This window comes from Syzygium oleosum, unplaced genomic scaffold (assembly GCF_021117445.2).
Source record: "Syzygium oleosum isolate NSW1041296 unplaced genomic scaffold, Sole_v2.1 Sole_v2.05, whole genome shotgun sequence".
Lineage (NCBI taxonomy): Eukaryota > Viridiplantae > Streptophyta > Magnoliopsida > Myrtales > Myrtaceae > Syzygium > Syzygium oleosum.
In genome coordinates, this window is record NW_026607489.1 from 10,758,426 (window position 1) to 10,777,172 (window position 18,747).

Genomic DNA, 18,747 nt, shown 5'->3' on the forward strand with positions numbered 1-18,747 from the left:
TAGAAACGTCATACGTAGGGACACCTTCAACCCATAGCCGTTGTAACTCCTCAATCAATGGTTGCATATAAACATCTATAAACTTTTTCGGATTTTACGGCCCTGTCACGATCAATGTCAAAAACATATAAGGTGTCTTCATGCACATACCAGGTGGAAGATTGTACGGCGTTAAGATAACCGGCCAACATGAATAACTTTTTCCTGTTTTCCCAAATGGAGCAAATCCATCGGCACGAGACCTAACCCGATGTTCCGAGGCTCCATCGCAAACTCAGGGTATGTTCTATCAAAATGTTGCCATGCCTCCGCATCTGAAGGATGACACATTAGACCCTCTTCTGTTTCATGATTTGCATGCCAAGTCATGTGTTCAGCAGTGGCTTTAGACGCATAAAGCCTTTGCAATATGGAGATTAAGGGCAGATAAAACATTTGCTTACATGGTCTACGCTTCTGATTACAACCCGGCCTCCTGTTAATCTTGTACCTAGGTTGGCTACAGAATTTGCAAGATTCTGCATTTTTATCATCTCTCCAATATATCATACAACCCCTACTACATACATCAATCCTTACAACCGGAAGACCTAAGTTATCCACTTGCTTTTTCATATCATAAAAATCACTTGGCATGATGTTATCACGAGGCAATGATTCCCGCATTACTTCAACAAAAGAGTTGAAGCAATCCGCAGACACATTATGCTCTGCCTTGATATTTAATAGTCGGGCTGTCACCGATAACTTAGTGTGGTCCTCACAACCTGCCCATAAAAGTTCATCTACTGTTTTCAACACATCCCAGAACTGATTAGATTGAAAAGTTTCATTATAGACATTCTCATCAAAACCCGTTACTCCTATATCTTCCAATTGTGAAGCATGACTAGTACCCACTTGTTCACATGTAGGAGTAAAACTAGTACTTGCATGATTTGATTCTGTGACAAAATTATAACTAGCTGCATCAATCACCATCCTCTCGTATGGGTTCAATTGCTCATAATAGCCACATTCTTCCCTAACTGAAAATTGGTCACTTCTTCCGTATCCTTCCTCAGATATAAATGGTTCACCATGGGAAGTCCAATTATAATAGTTCGGACTAAACCCAAATCTAGTAAGGTGTTCTCTAACTTGATCACACACAAGAAATTTACCATTACCGCACTTTTTACACGGACACCTTAACTTATTTCCATCCATGAACTCATATTTACTATTAGCAAAGTCTAAAAATAGTTCCAACCCAGTACGAAACTCATCTGTCAATCCTTGACGTCCAGGTAAGTTCTTATTATACATCCAAGTCCTTTCTCTTTGCATTGTGTATGTATTAAAATAAAAAATTCTGGTAAATATTTAAAATATCATATCTATTGTTCTTAATTAAAACCATAAAATTTTGGAAATTATAATTTTTGTTATTCACGCAACAATTAATATGAAATTGCAAAAATAAAAAAATTACCATGTAAAGAAGACTTACCCAAATATTTGACTGAAATATTGGTAGGAGAAAGTGGTCAATTTGATGAGAATTGCAACGTCCACTTGGATTGCGAGACCTTCAATTAGACACATACCCAAAAAGAATAATCACTTAAGAATCATTTTTTAATAATTTTTAATGTGCGATGGAAACGGAATTCATCCCTCGCACATTTGCGACGGATCCTTGATTCCGTCGCAAATTTGTGACGGATACTTGATTCCGTCGCAAATTTGCGACGGATCCTTGATTCCATCGGAAATTTGCGACGGAATTTTCATTTATTCGTCGCAAATTTGCGACGGAAACTATTTTCGTTGCAAAACGGCGTGGCCGTTCGGCCTCATCCAAAGGCCGGTGAGGTGTCGCCGGTCGTTAAACCGGTGATGCAGATACGAAAAAAAAATAAACACAAACATATATAAAATAAAAGAAATTACAATTCAACGATGAATAGTCACGAAGCTAGCTATGATACTTACCGGTACAAAAGCTTCACCGAGATTAATATGTGCGTGCGCGGATTTTGCTGATTTCAGACATATGAAAGAGGGAGAAAAGCGAGAGAGAGTGAGAGAGACAGATAGGGTTGGAATATCACGGGCTGATAAACTACAAATTTGCGACGGACGTTTATTTTCGTCGCAAATTTACGACGGATTTGGCGACGGTTTTTTTTTCCGTCGGAAATTTGCGACGAACTTTTCGCGACGGATTTATTTTCCGTTGCAAATTTGCGACGAACTTCTTTCCGTTGCAAATTTGCGACGGATTTTGCGACGGTTTTTTTTTCCGTTGAAAATTTGCGATGAACTTTTTTCCGTTGCAAATTTGCGACGGAATTAGCGACAGTTTTTTATTTTCGTCGCAAATTCGACGGATAAAAATTCCGTCGCAAATTTCCGACGGATTTTTCATCCATCGCAAATTTGCGACGGAAATAAACCGTCGCTAATTTGCGACGGAAAATATAATCCGTCGCAAATTTCATCGCAAATTTTCGTCGCAAATTACATGTTTTTTTGTAGTGGGGAAGGAGAAGCAATAATAGTATTTTATTACGAATGGATGGTCAGGTATCTACAGGTAACTTTTACAGGGACAGAAAAAAAAGGAGATCAAATTGGTCGGAATGAAAGGAGGAAGATGGTGACTTGGATGAAGAAACAGAGGGCTTAAGAGGAGTGGACTATATAGACTCAACCTTGTCAAAATATATAGATAAAGAGAGAGCTTTATTATCGTGATGAATTTAAGTTTTCATATGTATTATTTTGGGAATATTTATAGTGTCCTGGTTGGTATGAATGAAATAGATATTGCCATATAGCAATGCATGGAAGTTACATGTGCTAAATATAGGAAAATTATCAAAAAAGTCCTAAATTTATTGCAGTTGTGCCGATTAAATCTTAAACTTTTCAATTTGACCAATTTAGTCTTAAAAATTTTGACAATTTTCTAATTCAGTCCTAAACCTTTTGAGATTTTGACAATTTAGTCATTCCGGCCAAATTTGATTGAAAATCTCTAAAGTGACTCTTTGGTCAGCACCAATCATCCTACATGATACAATCGATGCTGATGTTCATATTTTTGAAAAAAAATTAATTTTTCTTGAATTTTTTTATTAAAATTTTCTTTTCTTTTTTTTCCCTAACTTTATGCCCACGAGGTAATTGGCCGATCCTCACTAACACAGGCGAGGGCAATGCCCTCGCCCAGATCAACCAATGGGCTAGGGTCGCGGCCCTCACTTGTGGCTTGGGAGGCCGTGAAGGCCCTCGCCTAGACCAGGCGAGGGTCAACAACCTAGGTTTGAAAAAAAAAAGGAAAGAAATAAGGAAAGAAGAAAAAAATTAATAAAATTTAAAAAATTTGTCAACGTTAGTGTCGGTTGTGCCATGGTGCTGACTAAATCGTCACGTCAACGATTTCGGGCCAAAATTGATTAAAAGTGACACCATTTAAAAGTTTAGGACTGAATTGGCAAATCATTAAAAGGTTTAAGATTAAATTGGCTAAATTGAAAGGTCTAGGATTGAATTGGCGTAAGTATAATAGGTTTAAGACTTTTTTTGGTAATTTTTCTGAGAATGTATATTGGTAGAAACACATGAGCAAGCATGCTCGACCGAAGCATATTGTGAATATTCATTTGAGCTGTATCATTGACTGCGATTAAAACCCGATTTCATCAAGGTACGAATCTATTCCTTTGTCTCGGTTTGTTGAAGATAGGAGCAAAAGGTATCAAGATATATTGTTTCTGTTTGAGTGAAAATAGGATTAAGCTTGATGTTTAGATTTATGATTCTTAGCATGTTTGCATATTGCTGCTAATCCGGATGTCGATTTCCAAGTTGTTTTCTATACATAGACACCATTAAGAGAATGAATATAATGAAAAGTAAGCAATGCAGAAAAAGAGAAATAGGCTGGGCTTAGGTTAGTTTTAATGGATTGGGTTTAAATTGATACGTCGGGCTTAATCTGCTTTGATGGGGGTGATAGGTTGGGCTTAATATGTTTAGATAGGGGGCTTTTGATTATTAATAAGTTGGGCCAAATTTATTTTGAGTTGGGTTCAAATAGCTTAGAATATGGACTTGACATATTAGCCCGATTACATTCACGGTCCAAACCCATAAGAGTCCACAATCAGCCCATATCCGGGCCAGGCCCCAAGGCCCTATTTCCAGAAATAAAATAAAAAATAAAAACCCGAGAACAAGAAATTGGAAAATTGGTTTGAAAAAAATAGGTTTTTATGAAATCGTTGAGTTGTAGTATTAGATTTAGCTTAGTTTCACTTCATTAGAATTCATATAGGTAGGAACGTTCTTTTCTTCTTCTTTTTTTAGCATAATTCATGTCTTTACTCAATTGATTGTTGATTTGCATGTTCATTTTAGATTAGATTATGGATTTTTAGTTTAGTTTAGAATCATTTAGGGTTAGTTTAGCTTATTAATTTTAATTAATGAAATATATTTGGTTTGAAAAATATATAAAAAAATAAAAATAATAGTTTAGAAACATCACTTTGAAAATAAAAAAAATGATAGTAAATAACTTAATTGAATTTAGGATTCACCTGAAATAATTGAATAGGCAATATGGAGGTGTCGAAACTTAGAAGAAACTGGAGGGGGATTAAGTGAGTACCTAATATCCTAAAGTTGGATTGGGACCCCAATTTAGGATGACAAAGTACTGACCTAGGGCTTCACTTTTCTCCTAAACTTTTGATAACCACATTACCCATTTTAAAATAGGATAGTCTCTAAAGTCAAGGTTGTAGTCTCTAAAGTACCATCAATTGATTGCGTTTCTTTTATGTTTCTTTTTCTGAATTATGCTTGTTTTAGTTGAATGATTAGGTTACATTTTAGGACCATAATAAATACAAAAACATTGTTTAAATACTTAGCAGCGATAATTTAGGTACTGAAAGGGCACTAGTTAAATAACTAGTGAAATGAAGTCCCCACCCTAGATCTCTGTATTGGTAAATTTGTTGGCTATAACTTAAAGATCAATCGCCCGATTGCAAAAACACTGAATTTTCATGATCAATTTCATTTGCCCAATTTCTTTTATGTATTTTTTTATGGTGCCTGGAAAATTTTTAATGAGGAAAAACATTTTAAATTTTTAAACACTTCTAGAAAATTTTGAAACGACTCTACATATTAAAATTTGTATGAATTCAAAGGTTTTAAGCGTTTGAAATCAAGTTCTTTGTTTCAGATCATGTAGAAATATCATCCCAATTTTTACGTTATTAGGAAAAAGAAATGGTCTCAAGCTTTGTTATTCTAAAAAGGGAAATGTAAACAATATACCAAAAAGGGAAACATAAATAATATACCTCCTTTTTTTTACCTATCGACCACCGACATATAATATTAAATGCATGCATATTCATTTCTTTTAAATGTATGAGCAAATAAGATTTTTGCCTTCATATTTGATTTATGCAGCTTCCTATTTTAAATAAAGCACTCATTTTTTTTTCTTGGAGTACCTCGCCATAACCGGAGAATCCATTAAGGACGTTAAGCTTGCAAAAAAGTCATGGATATGGCCAACCCAAAAGCGTGTCAAGTTCCACATTTCGCCTATCAGCTACATCTCGAAGGTGCTCCCTTTCTTCCTCCCGCCGTCTTCACCGTAAGCCTCGCGTCACCGACCACAAGAGCCTCCTCCTCTATGCCAAGCTTATTGCCTCCCATGTCAAGTCCTTGGTCACGATAAGCACTTCAAGGTATCATCGAGGGCCAGACCTACGTGGTTGCCCCCTCCATGACCGTGGAGCATATCTTCAAGTGATCTACAACGCCATCTTGTGTGCAGACGAAAATAAGCATAATCTGACTAATTTTGTGTGTAGATGATTTGAAATGTGAATTTTAGGTGATTAGAATTTATTTCGTTGCTATTTGTGTAGAACGATATTTATTTGTTATGGAATAATTTTAAAATTAGCTCCTATAATCTTTACCTGTAATTTGAATCTATTATAGATAGTCGTACATAAACAAAGGCTTAGAGAAAACAAGGAATACAAGTATTTTCCTCGATTTTTTTATTGTTCTCTTTTATGTGCATGTCACATGCTATTTCAAAATAAATTGCTCTCAATAAAAAAAATAATGACAATAAAATGAAATCAAAATTAAATCAAATAACGAGGCTATGATTGGATCTAAAGAAATGAAATTAAAATAAAATCTAGGGTTAGTAATTATTGTTGCGAGAATCAAATCTCACTTCCCAAAACTCGGTCACGACCTTACCGTTGGCAAAATAATCGAGTCAATTGGATTACAGGCGGAAAAATTATGAGAATTTAAATTTTTATCTTTAAATAAGTAGTGTGAGACTCACCATTGAAATGGATTTTATGGGACTGTTTCGCTACACTTCTGAGGTTGACATGATTTTGTAAGACTATGTACCATTTAATTTCATTATGAACGGTTAAATTAAATAGATTAACTACCTAAACATCATCATGATCAAATAATCTAAGACTATGTTTGGATAAAAAGATACAAAAATAAAAGAAATTAAAATGAAGTCAAGAGAAAATAAATTATTGTCACAAAAATTGAATCTTATTTCACAAAGATCAGGTCACAAGATTTCTGTTGACAAAAGAATCGATACAATTGGATGACGAATTGTCACTAAAGTCGAAGGATAAAAAGATACTTGACTTGGATTAACATGTATATCTTAATCTCAAAACTATATTCCTTTATATAGTTTTTATATAATATTGCCAACTCTTTATGTGTGGTGTGTGTTGACAGTTGTATGTTCCTTATCATCCTTACCAGATGAGGGACCTTAAAGTGACAAAATGAATGATAAAGATGGTGTTAAAGGAGGAACCCTGTTACCAGCGCGCCTTTGGAACAGTCGATCCTAACCAAGAAAAGCACGAAACCCAGTCGAAGACGGAAATAAGCAGGTGTCACTTTGTGTGCGAATGACTTGTCTCGAAATGTGAATTTTATGTGATTAGAATTTTTTTTTGTTAGTATTTGCGTAGAATGATATTTATTCGCTATCGAATTATTTTATAATTATCTTTTATAATCTTTACCAATAATGTGATTATGTTATACACAGTTGTACATAAATAAAGGCTAAGGAAATACGAGGAATACAAGTATTTGCTTAAATTTTGTTATTGTTCACTTTCATGTCTTGTGCTATTTCAAAATAAACGTCTCTCAATAAAAAAAATGACTACAAAATGAAACTAAAATTTAATAAAATAAATCTACAGCCATCTACAGCCATGTTTAGGTCAAAAAAAATGAAATGAAATGAAAACAAAATCTAGGGTTAGTAAATATTATTACGAGAATCGAATCTCACTTCACAAAGATCAGGTCACGAGCTTTTCGTGGACGAAATAATCGAGTCAATTAGATGATAGGTGAAAAAATTATGAGCGTTTAAATTTTTTTATATTTAAATAAGTCATGAGGAATATTCCCTAGCCCCTTTAAAATTAACTATAGAAATGCAAAACTACCCTCCAATTTTGCCTAACATGCTGCTAAGAGAAGCAATTAGTGGACGAGCTAGCGGGTCGGCAGTGAGGCCTTGCAGCAAACCAGGAACATCGGCACCATTTTTAGCAGATCTATTTTTTTCTTATAAAGAAAAACAGGTGCCAAAGCGAAAATAGGAGACAAACTTAAAAAAGACAGTGTGTACTAGTGCCGACGGCGACATTGTCCTACTACTGCTCATGCTGCTTCGATTAGCAAGAGGTCCCCTCAATGTTATGGTGGGTGCCATCAATCTCACAGTGGGTGTTACCGTCACCGTAAGCCCTGGGAAGGTGAGGCGACTATTGCTACCGTTGATCTCGATTGTGACGGTCAATTCATCATTGAGTACGGCATCTGTGTGTAGCTCGGCCTCGCCTTCATTGTATACAAAGTGCACATTAGAAATTTCATAGACCCAACAATCTAATGAAAATCATCAAATCTTTACAATTTCTTTACAATTTCACGTAAACTAACACAATCCATCCATTTCTATGATTTCTTATAAACCCTAGTCTCTCTCTAGCTCAAGACCTACAATTAATCCATTTCTACGATTTCTCATTGACCAAAGTCTCTCTTAACACACTTAACCGGTGGCACGTGTGTGGTGGCTAGCACGTGTCGCCCCCAGGGTTTACTCCCCGGCTGTCGGCCGTGCGGGGGTTCCCTGGGTTACCAAAAAAAAAAATCTCTCTTAACACAAGACACACAATCAATCAAACAAAAATTGTAAGTTTACCGGTGCGGATGCTAGAAAGAAGATGGGTGAAAACATTTCCCATTCAGTCGAAACGCTTGTATGTAATGAAATAGTGAAAGAGGTGAGCGGGCGGTTATTGAGTGATTGAGGGAGATGGTCATTTGAAAAAAGAGGGGATTACCTCTGGTTAAGGCAAGGCTAAGTAAATATAAGCTCAATTAGGCACTTCAATTCCGCCATAATGAAATGAAGAATACAATAAAGAATACAATAAGGTCTTCATCTCGTTTAGAAAGAGGAAGATGAAGATTTCATGAAAATGATAAATTTCGTATTTAGATCACTTATTCATAGTTTTTTTTTTTGCCGGAAATAATATGTTTCTTCTCTGTCCTATGGAAATTAGCAAGTCATTTTGTAAATGACTCAATGCATTATGACGATGCATATTAAACAATGTATGAATCGTTTAACAACCGATCGCGAGCTTTCCGTTGATAAAATAATCGAGTCAATTGGATCGCGAGCTTTCCATTGCTGCGTAAGTTGCTACCAAAGAAAGCATTCGCGGGGTTATTGCGGAAAGATTCGACGGCCTTGATGGCAGCTGATCTGAGGATGTGCTGGTGGTATGCTGTTGTTGCTAGTGCCCCACAAATGGCCCATACCATAAGAGCCACTGCTCATGAACATCCACATTCACAAACATCAATTATTACTAGCCTAAAATCATTATTTATTGGCAATAATATCAAATCCAAATGCGCACATAACATCTTTGGATAAAAGGGGTCATTAAATGCAAATGATTAGCATGTTTTAGCTAGCTCCTAATGTGTTATTCTTGTAGTAAAGCTCGGTTTAAAGAAAGGGGAGGAGAGAGATGCTCTACCTAGTCAGCTCAGACTTTGCGGTGGTTGTAGATAACAGTAGCACCAAAGCTCCTAGCCGGGTTGATGCCAATGCCAGTGATGGGGATGGTGGCCAAGTGAACCATCAACACTGTAAAACCAATCGCCTATGGAGCCAAACCCTGCACACCCAAACACAAACCCCATCTCATCAAAAAAGCTAGAATAGCTACTCCATTTGCACTTCAAAAGGAAAAGTACAATTGTTAGAAGTAAGTAGATACGCATGTGAGAGTCACGAGCTCTCATCTTTGGGTCAGTGGCTGATAACACAATGTAGACCAGCACGAAAGTACCGATGATCTCCGCACCCAGGGCCGCGGCCGTGCTGAAGCCCGGAGCCATCGAGTTGGCATCACCTCCGAGCGAGATGTAGTGGGGCTTCATGGATGCCTTCACCAGCCCTACACCAGAGATAGCGCCCAAGCACTAGGTGATCATGTATGCCACTGCCCTGTTCAAGCTCACCTTCCTTGCCAAAAATAGCCTGAATGTCACCGCCAGGTTGATATACCCACCTGTGTTGAAACAACAGAAACATTACAAAAAACACATGAACCCTAAAGATCCTATCACCGTAAAAATGCGAACTTTTCATGAGTTGTTGAGCTATCACTTGAAGAAACGAACTCTTAAGAACTAGAGCATGGAAACGAAAGAAGGGTTGTGAACATGAGAGCCGTACAAATGAAACGGAAAGAACGCCTCAACCCCCATCAACAAAAAAACGCAAACTTTGAAGAGCTCTTGAGCAACCATTCACAGAAAAGGAGCGAACTTGGAGGACCGGAGCATGAAAAATCCAAAGAGACCGAACGTGTGAGACTGGAAAAACGTACCCGATATCTGTGAGCAAGATCCTTGTGACATCCGAAATTTTCTTCGTAGATTATAATATTGAAGATATTTAGTAGTGAGAGTTATTAAGGTAATAAAATTAGTTTATTAATTATCAACGGGGTCCAATACGCTCCAAATTACGTATCGAATGAATTTCAAGCAATAAAAATTTTATTGAGTTAAGGTGTTACTTCTGTGCTATACTTTTTATTTATGATTTTAGCGGTTTTAAAATAATTTTCTGATTTACCGGCATTTTAAACGAATACTGATTTCTCCGTTTATTTACCGCAATGTATAGTATATGCCCAAAATAATTTAATATCTTCCTCTATTCATTTAAATTATGCTATTTGTCATTATATTAGCATGAATAAATGTCTTAATTTTCACCTTATTTTGTCACATGCCTAATTGAAATGCTTGGAACCTAAATTTATGACATCATGAATGACCTATTACATTTTAACCCTAGTAAGTTTTTATCTAAATATAACTATAGTTACTTGTTATTATAGTCTTTAACCCAAGTAAATTAATGTGACCCCAAAATACTTTTAATTATGGTAAAATTTTGGGAGATAAGAGGCTACAAAACACTTCTTCTTCTTCTTCTTTTTCTCCTTCTCCTTCTCGAGCAAATTTTCTTTTCGGCTTTCTTTCAAGATATATATATATATATATATATATATATATATATATATCAAGCTCACTTTCAAACTAGCTTCTTGATTTCAAACTAGCTTCTTGATAAGGTATATTGTTGAAATATCCTTTCCTTTTTCTTTATCAAATATGCTTTGTTGTTTTCGCGAGAATAAGATTTGTTAATTTTTAGTATCTATTTTGTTTTCAAGGTGGTTAGAGGTTTGCTTTGTTGAAGATTTCACTTTGGGTAAGTGAAAAGTCTAAGGCTAAGCTAGAATGATTTATTTAGTGCTATTGATCTTGGTTAGTTGATTGTTTGTTATTTAGTTTGGATTTTATGCTATGTATGAGCAAGTTTCAATAGTGTCTGTTATACTATTGTGATTGTTGAGCTTGAATTACAAAGTTCTCTACATGCCTAGATGTGTTTGAGAGATTATTAGTATGTTTTGTTGCATCTTGAATGAGAAAGGTGGGAAAATGATAAAATTAGGCATAAAAGGGTATTTTGGTAAATTTTGTTGTCATGGTAAGGAAGAATTTCGAATTTTACAGAAATAAAGAGGGGCTGTGAACAGTGTTAATTTATTATTTTTAATTTTAATTAGCCGGTTATTAAGTATTATTAATTAAAGTAAATTAAACTGGTTAAAAAATGAGTTTATAAGCTTTAGGGGCAAATTTATAATTCCATCAAAGTTGAGGGGCGAATCTGTAAAAATTGAAAGTTTCGGGCACTGATTACAGTATGTGGAATCTCATTTTGATAAGTGGTTAAGCTAGTTTTTAGAGATAATTATTTAATTAGGTCATATGTTTAACTATGCAAAATTGGAGCAATTTGCAATAATTAATTGAAAGTGGGCAGTTTTGAAAATTTTGTAAAATATGTGGTGTCTATAGTGTAATTAAAGTGTTTGTGTGTTTTAAAGCACAAAAATATTATCATTTAGTTTTTAATTTAATTATTATGACTTGGTTGGTTGAAAATCGAAAATTAGAGGTAAAATTATAAAGTGAGAAATTTTACTAGGATAATTTTCTAATTTCAAGAATTAGGAATCATAGAAGATCGCTTTTATATGTGGTAAAAGTGAGCTTGATCAAGGGGGTTTAAATAATAAATAAATAAATAAAAATTAGATGAGATACTAAATTATGGAGTAGTATTATTTAAATGCTATAGAACTTGCAAAAGTGTTCTTCTAAATTGATATTGGCTTGGTGAAAAGAAAAGGAAAGTTTCCATGTTGAAAGGTGCATAATTAATTGATTATATTGTACATTATGTGAAATGGCAATAAATTGACATGTTGTTGTTTGCGTTTGTAAGTATGAAAACATGTGACATGTTTTGGCATTGCAATTAATTATGTCTTTGATGTTAAGCAATTAAGACCTTTGCCACGGCCTATTCGCCACCGGGCGAATTCCCTTGTATGAGTTATGGATAAGACTCTGGAGTAAGCCAGATGTTCTACCGCATGAAACGGTTCTCTACAAGGTTGAGATGATATGAAATCCTATGATGACATTGCTCTTGTGTTCATGGTACGACATGGCTTTGCCATGGTATGATGTTAAGAAACGACCATAATCACGCGGATGTACAGTGGTGTATTTATCCTCACTAATGAAGAGGACACCTGTGATGAATAGGCCGAGACGTGACAAAGGGTATGAATGATTCTACCCCCCATGATTTGGTGGTGACGATTCCTCGTGAATGATGGTCTTAGCCAGTGATGAATATGAATCGATGAGATGTTATGTGATATATATTATATATAATATGCCATCCATTTTCACATGAATGATTGATTTTATGCAATATTATTGTTGTTTTATTAACATGTCATGATTGGAAGGGTAGTATCATTATTCATGTATTTTGTACTGCCTTGGACTCATAATTATTGTTGATACCAGGTTGAGTGGTGAGTGAATCTTCTACCTTAGACTTAGAGATTTCAATTACTAGGCATTGGCTCGCTCCTTATTTTTCAGATATGTAGGATGGATCCCTTACCGCCGTCGCGTTTTGGAGCTCCTATGTTTTTTTTATTATAATTATGAAGACGTTGTTGTACCCGAATCACTAGCGGTTTATACTAGGTGTACTATCATTTTATGGGTCGAGGTGGGGTTACCAGAGCATATAATCCATAGTTATGTAGCTTGATATGTGAATATCGAGGGCGAGTTAGTTGGACCGCTTAGAGGCTTCGATGGTCCTCCAGGGTTTGGCGACGATGGCATGTCGTCGGGTGAAGTCATCGACCCTTAGTTGATGGTCCGTTAGTGTACATGCAAGCTTTTTGGTGTAGTAGTTAAGTGTTGAAGTTAGGCGACCTTGACCTTTCCCAGTAATTATGTATTTTGTTTTTTTTTTTTGCCGAATGTTGTATTGTAAAATTGATGTTAATATTTCTAAAAAGATGCATATGTATTTTATTATACATGTATGGGAATGGTGTGAATGTTTTATTATGCTTCCGCATGTTTTAATAATTATAAGTAAAAATTGGAAAAAATACGTATTGTACATGACGTTCGGAAGCGTCACAATCCTAAACTTTAAAAGGCTCAGTCTGTGACGTAGGAGACTCCATAATCGTCTGTATAGATAGAAAAATCGATACAGGGGTTGCCACCATATTATTATTCTCAATAGTTTATGAGTAATTACCCTTTTCGGCCACATCAAATTCTAGAAATTTTGCTGTCCGTGATTCCACAATTCTTACACCTCGATTGGGATTATAAAAATGATATCCCTTCAAATGATCTGGATAAGATACGAAGTAACATCGAGTGGTCTTGGAGTTCAACTTACTTAATGTTGGATTATATAACCTCACTTCTGCAGGACAACCCCAAATCTTAAGATGATTCGAGTTAGGTTTATGTTCAGTCCATAACTCAAAAGAAGTAAATGGAGCAGCTTTGGTAGGAACACGTTTAGAATATAGAGTACGGTTTTCAAAGCTTCACCCCATAAAAAACTATGTAAATTGGTTTTACTAATCATACTCCTCATCATTTTCATAATGGTGCGATTGCGCCTTTCGGCCACACCATTCTGTTCATGACTCCCAGGTATAGTAAACTGAGCTACTATCCTAGAATCCTCCAAGTATTTGGCAAATGGCCCCTTAAGCTGTCCAGCATCGCCATGTTTGCCATAATACTCGCCACCACGATCAAATCTGACAACCTTTATGACTTTTCCCAACTGTTTCTCGACTTCAGTTTGAAAAATTTTGAACTTGTCAAAAGATTCAGACTTTTCTTTAATCAAGTACAAATGACCATATCGAGAATAGTCGTCAATAAATGTAATGAACTAAAAATTTCTATACAAAGTTATCATATAGGGTCCACTGATGTCAGTGTGAATGACCTCCAATATGTCATAACTACGGATTGCAGTTTTCTTCTTTATCTTGGTCATCTTATCCCTACAATAGTGTATGCAAGTATCTAGATCACCTTTAAGAGCAGGCAGGGTGTCAGCCTTTATCAACCTTTCCACTCTTTCCCTAGAAATGTGGCCAAGTCATTTATGCCACAATGCATAAGACTATTTCTTAGGTAGAGGTCTTTTAGAAATAACATTTTCAGCTGTATAAGCGACGTATATATCATTGAGAGCTAAACACAATCTGTATAATCTATTAGACATATTGCAGCACCTAACCTTATTTGAATTAAAGAACATAGTAACAACATTGTTTCTTAATTCAAAAGAGTAGCCACACATGTCCAAAAGATACGGAAACTAAGTTCCGTCTAAAAGAAGGTACATCGAAGGTGTTTCTTAACATCAGATTTAAACTAGAATCTAGAATCAAAATGACGTCTCCCACGAACTCAACATCGACTTTGTTGTTGTTTCCTATGGTGAGTTTTGATTTATCATGATTTGGTTTCCTTTTGTTTATGAATCGTTGTATGGTAAACACAACATGATTAGTTGCACCGCTATCTAGCCACCAGGAACTGGATGGGGCTTCAAATAGGTTGAATTCACAAACAAATGCCAAAGAATCAATACGTAAATGCTCACGCTTGGACAATCAAGTTTTATATTTACTGCGGTTCATCTTTATGTGACCCATGCATTGGTCACCATCCTTCTTCAAAGATGTTTTCTTAGGAATCAAATCATCAGAATGACCGGTGGTTTGATGAGTTCCTTTATGAGTACTATTATTGAACCTATTACCCTTGTTGCTATCGGAACTTGAGGCATACAGGGCAAGGTGCCTTTTTTCTTTCTGCAGTTTCTCTTCCTCTGCCACCACCCCTAACTATAAGGTCATTGATTGATTAGGTCTCATATTGGAAATTATGATTGGTCTTGATAATCTCAAAATCATGTGGAAGGGTGTTTACGGCGTTTAGGGCTTGATGCATAATGCAGGTATCAGGAATGGAAACAGTCTTAAGTTTTGTCTGCAGGTCTACCATCCTAAGGACGTAATCCCTAACCCCACCAGAACCATCATACCTCATATTGAAGAGCCCTTGCAGAAGTGTCGCAATCTCAGCATTAGACGAGACACGATTTCTAGCTTCCATAGCTTTCAACATCTATTTAGCAGTATAGTCAACTGGCAAACCACTCATCAAATGTTCCCGTGTGGATCGTTTCATAAATAACAAACAAATCCGATTGCTCTTTTCCCAAGCAGCACGGTGTGCTTTTTTAGTATCCGTACTATCAGCAGTGAGGTCTGCTGGCTTATCCTCAATAAGAGCATATGAATATTTGCCAACTCCATTCCAAACAGAAAATCCTCTTTCCATTTTTTAAAGTTTTAACTAGGAAGAACCTCAATAGTAATGGAGTTGCCATTTACAAAAAAGGTGACTGGACAAACAAGAAATGTATACAATTAGCATCATGTGAGTATTATACTGAGAGTTACATCTATCACCATATAATTACCTTTGGACAGAATTCATGATATGCTGATGTATACTCTCCTCATGCTAGTAGCCATGAGAATATATTCTAATCTTCATGAATTCACTACCTTTGGGTGTATGAACCGCTAGGATCAGTCATTCCTCACGCATATGCTGTACATGTGTCTCTCCGTGAATCAATACATAATCACCTCTTTTGAGAGTATGAACAAGCAAAGAGGCATCGGCAGCGCACCACCCACGTCTACATCCACATGATTGACATTTTGGATAAGTTGTTCGAATTCGACCTCTCTGAAGCTTGATTGACCAAATGCGAGATGACCCGCTCTCATTCTCCAACAACACAAGTTCCGGATCATGTTCAAGCGGTACGTAAGTGCCCATCTGCTCGATGAATCTGGGAAAGACTTACCGTAGGCTTGATGAGTTCAGTAAGAAGGATGAGACGGATTATTACATTTTTGTCGACGCGTTGTGTGAGTACAAATATGTGATGGAAGCTCACGAGCTCTCTTTCAACAATGACAAGGTTGACTTGCAATCTCATATTCAATACACTTTCCGAAACCGCTCGCAGTTTTATACATAGAGGACTATGGCCATTTCACCTAACATAGTTCTTACTCCCGATCAATCTCTCAATGCTACTCAGGGAATAGCAATTATTAGATGAGCCAGTCTCGCTCTATGCTTTCCCTGAGGAACAGCCCCACCACTACAAACATCAGTAGTATTTCGTTTGTTGTCCAATTGACTCGATTATTTTGCCATTTTGATCCAATGTTTATGAAAGGAGATTCGATTTTCGTAACAATATATACTTACTTTGGATTTTATTTTAATTTCATTTATTTTTATTCAAACATGATTTTAAAGTCATTTGATTATTATTTTATTTTATTTTCATTATTATTCAAATTAGCATGAGCTTTCACATTGAACCTTGGGATTCACATGATTATATTGTTTCCTCAGAAAATTTTACGTTGTCTGAGTGTTAAACTAATGAAAAGCATGTGAAATAATTGAGTTATTTCGATAGATTTATCGGCGGTAAGGTCATTAAGGAACTTGATAGTGACCTACCCAAATGACCACCTCATAGATTAGCTAAGAATTAATTTTAGGCAATGATTCCACGTATATTCCCGAACCCAAAACACTAATAATGTTATTGAAATCCGACTTATAGCAAACATCTTAGAGCTTTACGGATTTTGTTCGTTCGTCAAGATCACTTGATAAGACAAAGTCTTTTTTAATTTTCGATGTTAGCCGTGTCAGCTCATTCTAAAATTAATCCAACGAGCAAAATAAACAGAAAGTGGGTAGATAATTTCACCAGTAAAATGAAATTAGAAGTGCTCAAACAAGAAGTTTCCCTCCGGAATTTCTAAAATGAAATCAGGAAAAATATTTTCAAGTTCGTCATATGCTGTATGTTTGAAATTATTTAGTTTGGCGGGCTTGGTCCAATTGCTCCACGCTTGGCCCATTCATTGATCGCGGTGCCCAAAAACAAAAACCGGGTAACACTTTTCTTCACTCCCCTTCTTCTTCTTCCTGGTGGCATTCGTGGGAGCCTTGCTTTTGCTACAATTCCAGCATTGGAAAAAATGATCCGAGCGCTTTCCACCACACCCTCTCCCCTGCCTCGCGTGAAGCTCCTCTTCTTACGCAGCTTCTCCCTCTCCTCCTCTCCACAGCCCACCTCGGACCTCCCCGACTTGTCGCCCGCCTCCGTCTGCGAGGCCCTCTCCGGCTACGCCAACGACTGGAAGAAAGCCCTCGACTTCTTCAACTGGGCCGAGCGGCGGTGCGGCTTCCGGCACACGACCGGCACCTACAACCGCTTGATCGACATCTTGGGTAAGTTCTTCGAGTTCGACCTCTCTTGGAGCTTGATTGAACGAATGCGTGACGACCCGCTCTCGTTCCCCGACCACGTCACGTTCCGGATCGTGTTCAAGCGGTACGCGAGCGCCCATCTGGTCGATGAAGCCGCCAGGGCGTACGGTAAGCTCGACGAGTTCGGTCTGGAGGGCGAGACGGGTTATTACAATTTGGTCGACGCCTTGTGCGAGTACAAGCACGTGATGGAAGCTCATGAACTCTGCTTCGGCAAGGACAAGAGGGCGGACTTGGGTTTCGAGGTCGATGAGACGAAGATCTGTAACGTGATTCTTCGCGGGTGGTTCAAGATGGGGTGGTGGAGCAAGTGCAGGGAATTCTGGGAAGAGATGGACAAACAGGGTATCAAGAAGGACTTGCATTCGTACTCGATTTACATGGACATCGAGTGCAAGCGACGTAAGCCATATAAGGCTGTGAAGCTGTACAAGGAGATGAAGAGGAAGGGGATTAAGCTCGATGTCGTGGCATATAACACGGTCATTCGCGCCGTCGGGCTCTCGGAAGGCGTGGACTTCGCGATTAGGTTGTGTAGGGAGATGAGAGAATTGGGTTGTGAGCCCAATGTGGTGACATACAACACCATCATCAAGCTCTTGTGTGAGAATGGCAGGGTTCAGGATGCATATAAGGTGCTCGATGAAATGCGCAAGGGCGGTTGTAAGCCGAATGTGGTTACATACAACTGCCTTTTTGGGTCTTTGGAGAAGCCCAGAGAGATACTGAGATTGTTGGATAGGATGATCGGGAGCGGGATCGATCCTAGGATGGACACGTACGTGATGCTCATGAGGAAGTTTGGGAGGTGGGGATTTCTCAGGCCTGTCTTAACGTTATGGAATAAGATGGAGGAACTAGGAGCTAGCCCCGATGAATCTGCATACAATGCCTTGATCGATGCTTTGGTGGACAAAGGTATGATAGATATGGCTCGAAAGTATGACGAGGAGATGCTTGCGAAAGGTCTTTCCCCGAAGCCTAGGGCAGAGCTGGCACCAAAATCAGGGGATGGTTCTTGATGGTCAAAGCTTCCGAACACCATGTTAAACGTAGGTTACATGCAGCATGGATTGCTCCAGTGGAACGAAAACAGTAACGCAGAATGTCCCTTGTCGAAAATGAAAACGGTAACGCAGAATGTCCCTTGTCTAAAATATGGTACAACAGCAGTAGGCTTCTTTTGATCAGAGTTAGGATCAGACATGACTGGACCATCAGCGAGGC

At 37.3% G+C, this 18,747-nt stretch overlaps 1 protein-coding gene and 1 pseudogene across 1 annotated transcript; one reads left to right on the plus strand and one right to left on the minus strand.

Annotated features, from left to right (window-relative positions):
- Nucleotides 1–8,724: 8,724 nt before the first annotated feature.
- On the minus strand, nt 8,725–15,270 carry LOC115661967 (probable aquaporin PIP2-8; annotated as a pseudogene).
- Nucleotides 15,271–17,153: 1,883 nt separating this feature from the next.
- On the plus strand, nt 17,154–18,741 carry LOC115661968 (pentatricopeptide repeat-containing protein At1g80550, mitochondrial-like). Its single transcript, XM_030584151.2, has one exon. The coding sequence runs from the start codon at nt 17,229–17,231 to the stop codon at nt 18,540–18,542; it is 1,314 nt and encodes a 437-aa protein (XP_030440011.1). The 5' UTR covers nt 17,154–17,228; the 3' UTR covers nt 18,543–18,741.
- The last annotated feature ends 6 nt before the right edge of the window (nt 18,742–18,747 follow it).

Excerpts from the sequence above, each read along its gene's own strand:
- LOC115661968 (XM_030584151.2), top strand. The coding sequence starts at position 17,229 with ATGATCCGAGCGCTTTCCACCACACCCTCTCCCCTGCCTCGCGTGAAG.